Source organism: Vombatus ursinus, unplaced genomic scaffold (genome assembly GCF_900497805.2).
Source record: "Vombatus ursinus unplaced genomic scaffold, bare-nosed wombat genome assembly UNPS02015018.1, whole genome shotgun sequence".
Lineage (NCBI taxonomy): Eukaryota > Metazoa > Chordata > Mammalia > Diprotodontia > Vombatidae > Vombatus > Vombatus ursinus.
In genome coordinates, this window is record NW_020954796.1 from 61,918 (window position 1) to 68,384 (window position 6,467).

At 34.9% G+C, this 6,467-nt stretch overlaps 1 protein-coding gene across 1 annotated transcript; it reads left to right on the forward strand.

The window, feature by feature from the left end:
• Window positions 1-5,233: 5,233 nt before the first annotated feature.
• LOC114030862 (olfactory receptor 14I1-like) lies at window positions 5,234-6,166 on the forward strand. The gene has a single exon (XM_027845757.1). It carries the CDS (start codon window positions 5,234-5,236, stop codon window positions 6,164-6,166), a length of 933 nt encoding a protein of 310 aa, XP_027701558.1.
• Window positions 6,167-6,467: the final 301 nt, after the last annotated feature.

Sequence of the window (6,467 nt, forward strand, 5' to 3'; positions counted from 1 at the left end):
GAAAAGGAGAGCAAATAGTATGTTTCCATCTGCATTCAGAATCCATATTTCTTTGTCTGAGTCTGGATAGCAATTTCCATTGTGAATCTTTCAAAGTTGTCTTAAATTCTTGCATTGCTGTGAAGAGCCAAGTCTATCCAAGTTAGTCATCCCATAAGGGGCTGTTACTGTGTTCAGTGGTCTTCGGTTTTGCTCATGCAAGTCTTTCCAAGTTTTTTTGAAGTCTGCCTGCTCACCATTTCTTATATCACAATAGTATTCCATTATATTCATATACAACAACCTGTTCAGCCATTTCTCAGTTGATGGGCATCCCCTCAATTTCCAATTCTTTGCCACCACAGAAAGAGCTCCTATAAATATTCTTGTACATGTGGGTCCTTTTCTCATTTTTATGATCTCTTTGGGATACAGACCTAGAAGTGGTAATGCTGGGTGAAAGGGCATGCACATTTTGATAGCCCTATGGGCATAGCTCCAAATTCCAAAAGGTTCAATCGTTTCACAACTCCACCAACAATGCATTGGTGTTGCAATTTTCGCACATCTTCTCCAACACTGCTCTCCTTTTCCTCTGTTGTTTCCCTTTATTGCTTCATTCTTATGATTCCTCCCATTAGTTCTAATTGTTCTTTACATCATTACTATTGGGAAAACATGCTTAACATAAATGTGTACATAGAAAAAAAAGTAAATGGTCAACATTTTATTGCTCAGATTGTCCTTCTTTGTCATGTCAGCCAAACTGATAGGTGTGATGTGGTACTTTGGAGTTGTTTTGCTTTTCATTTCTCTAATAAACAGTGATTTAGAACATTTTTTTTCATGACTATAGATGGCTTTAATTTCTTCATCTGAGAACTGCCTGTTCATATCCTTTGACCATTTATCAATTGTGGGGTGACTTGTATTTTTATAAATTTGACTCAGTTCTCTATATATTTTACAAATGAAGTATTTATCACAGGCACTCGTAAAAGTTCTTTCCCAGTTTTTTGCTTCCCTCCTAATCTTGGATTCACTGACTTTATTTGTGCAAAACCTTTCAATTTATTGTAATTAAAAGTGTCCATTTTGTATTTCATAATGTTCTCTGTCTTGTTTGGTCATAAAGTCTTCCTTTCTGCATAGATTTGAAAGATAAACTATACTTTGCTCTTCTAGTTTGTTTATAGTATCAGTCTTTATATCTAAACATCTACCCATTTTGACTTTATCTTGGTATAAGGTGTAAGATGTTGGTCTATGCCCAGTTTCTGCCATACATTTTTACAGTTTTCTCAGCGGGTTTTGCTAAATAATGATTTCTTATGCCAGAAACTGGAATTTTTGGATTCATCAAATAGTAGATTAGTATAGTCATTGACTGTTGTGTCTTGAATACCTAACCTATTCCACTGATCCACCACTCCATTTCTTACCCAGTACCAAGCAGTTTTAATGATTCCTGTTTTATAGTACAATTTAAGATCAGATACAGTTTGTATTGTATCAGATTGTATTGTATCTGATTGTATCAGATACAGATACAATCTTCCCTTGCATTTCTTTTCATTAGTTACCTTGATATTCTGAACTTTTTGTTTTTCCAGATGAATTTTGTTATTTTTTCCTAGTTGTATAAAATATTTTTTTGGTAGGTTGATTGGTATGGCACTGAATAAGCAAATTAATTTAAGTAGGATTGTCATTTTTTATTATATTAGCTCAGCCTACCAATGAATTGATATTTTTCCAATTATTTCATCTGACTTTATTTGTGTGAAAACTGTTTTGTAATTGTGTTCATATAGTTCTTGGTTTTGTTTTGACAGGTAGACTTCCAAATATGTTATAATGTCTACAGTAATTTTAAATGGAATTTCTCTATCTTTGTTAGTAATATATAGAAATACTGATGATTTGTGTTGGTTTATTTTTTATCCTGCAACTTTGCTAAATTTGTTTCTTATTTCAAGTAAATTTTTACTTGATTCTCTAGAATTCTCTAGATATACCATTATATTGTCTGCAAAGAGTGATAGCTTTGCTTCTTCTTTGCTATTCTAATTCCTTCAATTTCCTTTTCTTCTCTAATTGCTACAACTAATATTTCTAGCACTATATTGAATAACAGTGGTGATAGTGGACATTCTTGTTTCACCCCCAATCTTATTGGAAATGTTTCTAGCTTATCTCTATTGCATATAATGCTTGCTGATGGTTTTTGATAGATGCTATCTCTCATTTTAAGGAAGACTCCATTTATTCCTATGCTCTCTAGTGTTTTTAATAGAAATGGGTTTCTATTTTGTCAAATGCTTTTTCTGCATCTATTGAGATAATCATATGATTTTTATTGTTTTTGTTGCTGATATAGTCAACTGTACTAAAAGTTTTCCTAATATTGTACTAACCGTACATTCCTGGTATAAATCCCACCTGGTCATAGTGTAATATCCTTAAGATAAATTGTTATAATCTCTTTTCTAATATTTTGTTTAAATATTTGCATCTATATTAATTAGAGAAATTGCTCTATATTTTCTTTCTCTGTTTTGACTCTTCCTGGTTTAGGTATCAGCACCATATTTGTATCACAAAAAGTATTTAGTAAGACTCCTTCTTTGCCTATGTTCCCAAATAGTTTATATAATATTGGAATTAGTTTTTCTTTAAATGTTTGATAGAATTCACTTGTAAATCTATCAGGCCCTGGATATTTTTTCTTATGCAGTTCATGGATGGCTTGTTCAATTTCTTTTTCTGAAATTGGGTTGCTTAAGTATTTCATTTCCTCTGTCATCAATCTGGACAATTTACCTTTTTGTAAATATTTATACATTTTTCTAAGATTTTAAAATTTATTGGCATACAGTTGAGCAAAATAGTTCCTAATTATTGTTTTGATTTCCTCTTCATTGGTGGTGAATTCACCCTTTTCATTTTTGATGCTAATAATTTGGTTTTCTTCTTTCTTTTTTTTTAGTCAAATTAACCAAAGGTTTATCTATTTTTTCATAAATACAGCTCTTCGTTTTATTTATTAGTTCAATAGTTTACTTAATTTCAATTTTATTAATTTCTCCTTTGGTTTTCAGAACTTGTAATTTGGTATTTAATTGAGGATTTTCAATTTCTTATTTATCTAGCTTTCTAGTTGCATGCCCAATTCATTGATCTCTTTTCCTCTATTTTATTAACATAAACATTTAGATGTATAAAAGTTAAGGACTGCTTTCCCTGCATCCCTGACCAATTGCTTACTTGTAAACTCAGAATCAGTGCTCTTACAATCCCTGGCAAGTAAAAAAAGGCTGGACTCAGGGGTGAGGTGAGCAAAGGGAACAAACAAAATATGATGAGCATTTTGGAAGAGATGCCATTTCTACTTTCCCATATTCTTTCTAGTTTAAGCCTATGACATGAATCATAAGCCATATATATATATATATATATATATATATATATATATATATATGACTCTATTTTGTGAGTTGAAATTTTACCTCAGATCCTTACTGTCTGTGTGACCCTGGGCTGGTCACTTAACCCCTTTTCCTCAGTTCCTCATGTGTAAAATGAACTGGAGGAGGAAGTGGCAAAACATTTCAGTGTCTTTGACGAGAAAACCCAAATGGGGTCATGGAGAGTTGGACATAACTGAAAAATGACTTAACAAACAGAGTAATTTGTTTCAGAACTTTTTGTTGCCAGTTTCACAATGTTTTGTATTTTTATTTTTTTAATGAGAAAATTGCATTTAGAGTCTGAATAATTTGTTTCAAGTTCTGAATTTACTACTAATGGTCTTGGTTACTTTGTACAAAACACTGAATCAGTTTGGGCCTTGATTTACCATCCTGTGCAATAATGCTATCAATAAAATTAACTCAATTTATATAAAGTTTGAATGTTTTCAAACCACTTTGCTGAAAAGAACACCATGGAATATATAATAAATATATTAATCATTCCCTCATCCTCATCTTTCTCCCATCCTCTTTTTCTATCTGGATCTATAGAAAAATAAATATAAAGAAATCACTTTAGTTCTATAGATATATGGATGTGCATATACAAATACATGTATTTATATGTGTATATGTGTATATAAATGTATGTGTGTGTGTGCGCACAGGCATGAAATTCATTTCCACCCTTAGTGGTGATGGTCTTCTTTATTACCTTTGCAATGGTACCATTCACATTCCTAATGTTCATAATTTATAACTTCATTCTGTAGAGCAAAGTATTTAAAACTTTGTGCAGAACTGTTGGATACATTTTACCCTCATCATTTCTTCTGCAAGCTCTGCCTTCATCTGGTTTTGGCTTTAAAATGGAGTGTGATTTTTCTTTTCTTTAGGTTTATTAGGGCAGAATAGTTTTCAAGTTGTATCTAAATAAGTACTTTAATTCATTCTTCGTTTCAACACTGTTTCTGCTACTCATAGTGTTATTTGATTTTAGTTAAATTACAGCTCACCAGCGTGAATGGGTAATTTTTTCTCTCTTTTTATTAATTTTTATTTGTAACTTGTGTTTCTAAAACTTTGGGTTACAAATTTTCTCCCTTTCTCCCTCCCCACCCACCTTCATTGAAAAGGCAAGTATCTCTATACAGGTTATAGATGTGTACTCATGCAAAACACTTCCATAGTATCCGTGTGAAAAACTAAGTACATTTCCCTTCCTCCTATCCTCTCCCCCATTTATTCTATTCTTTCTTTTGATCCTGTCCCTCCTCAGAAATGTTTGCTTTTGATTATCACCTCCCCCAATCTGCCCTCCCCTCTATCAACCCCCTGCTCTCTTGTCCCCTTCCCCCCTTATTTTCCTGCAGGGTATGATAGATTTCCATAACCCATTGTGTATGCTATTCCCTCCTTAAGCCAAATCCTATGAGAATAAGATTCACTCATTCCCTCTCACCTTCCCTCATGTTCCCTCCAATGTAAAAGCCTTTTCTTGTCTGTTTTGTGTGAGATAATTTACCCCATTCTACTTCTCTCTTTCTCCTTCTCCCAGTATAATCCTCTCTCACCCCTTAATTTTATTTTCTAGATATCACCCCTTCATCTTCAACTCACCCTGTGCACTCTATCTATCTATACATACACATAATTTTTTCCCTCCCACTACACTAATACTGACAAAGGACTCATGAGTTACAAATATCATCTTTCCCTGCAGGAATGTAAACAGTTCAAGCTTAATAAGTCTCTTACAATTTCTCTTTCCTGTTTAGGGAATGGGCAACTTGTCAGTCATCACAGAATTCCTCCTCATGGAGTTTTCCAGCATGCGGGAGCTGCAGGTCCTACATGCTCTGCTGTTCCTGCTGATTTACCTGGCTGCCCTGATGGGAAATCTTCTCACCATTGCTGCCATTATTACTGAGCCACACCTTCACTCTCCTATGTATTTTTTCCTGAGCAACTTATCCCTCCTGGATATCTGCACCATCTCAGTCACCCTTCCTAAATTCATTGTCAATTCCTTGTCTGGCACTCGGTCCCTGTCCCTCCTTGGCTGTGCTGCTCAGATCTTCTTCTTTCTCTTTTTTTCAGCAACAGAGTTTGCTTTGCTTGTGGCCATGTCCTATGACCGATTTGTGGCCATCTGCCACCCCCTACACTATGGCATCATCATGACGCCGGCACGGTGTGTCTGGGCAGCAGCTGGCTCATGGCTCAGTGGGCTTATCTATTCAGCTGTCCACACTGCGAACATGTTCCGCCTGCCCTTCTCAGGATCCAATGTGATCCACCAGTTTTTCTGTGATATCCCTCATGTCTTGAAAGTCTCAGCCTCTGATGTGTTTCGTACTGAGTTTGTATTAATTGTAGCAAGTTTGTGTTTTTTGCTATGCTGCTTTGCCTTTTTAATAGCGTCATATGCTCGCATCTTCTGCAGTGTGCTCAGGATTCCTTCTGTGGAAGGACGCCACAAGGCCATTTCAACCTGCTCCCCTCAGTTGATGATTCTCATGTTGTTTCTTATTTCTGTAATGATTGCAGTCCTCAAGGACACATCAGACACATCTCCTATCGAAAATCTTTTAATTGCAATGACCTATACAATACTGCCCCCATTTATGAACCCCATCATCTACAGCCTGAGGAACCAGAACGTTACAGTTGCCATGGGCAAGATGATCAGGAGGAGTTTTTTTTTTTCCTAAGAAAGAAATGTCCATCCTTGAAAACATAAAAAAGCTGAAGAATATGTATTTGATCTGTCAAATGTGTAAGATGACATATGAAGTGGACTGAAATGGGCAGAAATTGTACCAAAAATAATACCACTGATGAAAATGGACACTTAGATGAAACTTTACATGGGATGGAATGAATCACTCATTTATTTCCCCAAAGCAGAGATCCATTTTGTAAGTGGTTATTGTCAAAAGTGGAATTATCATGATACCAGCCACAGTCTTTGGGCAACAGTGCCATCAGAAGAATTGATGGGACACTCACTGA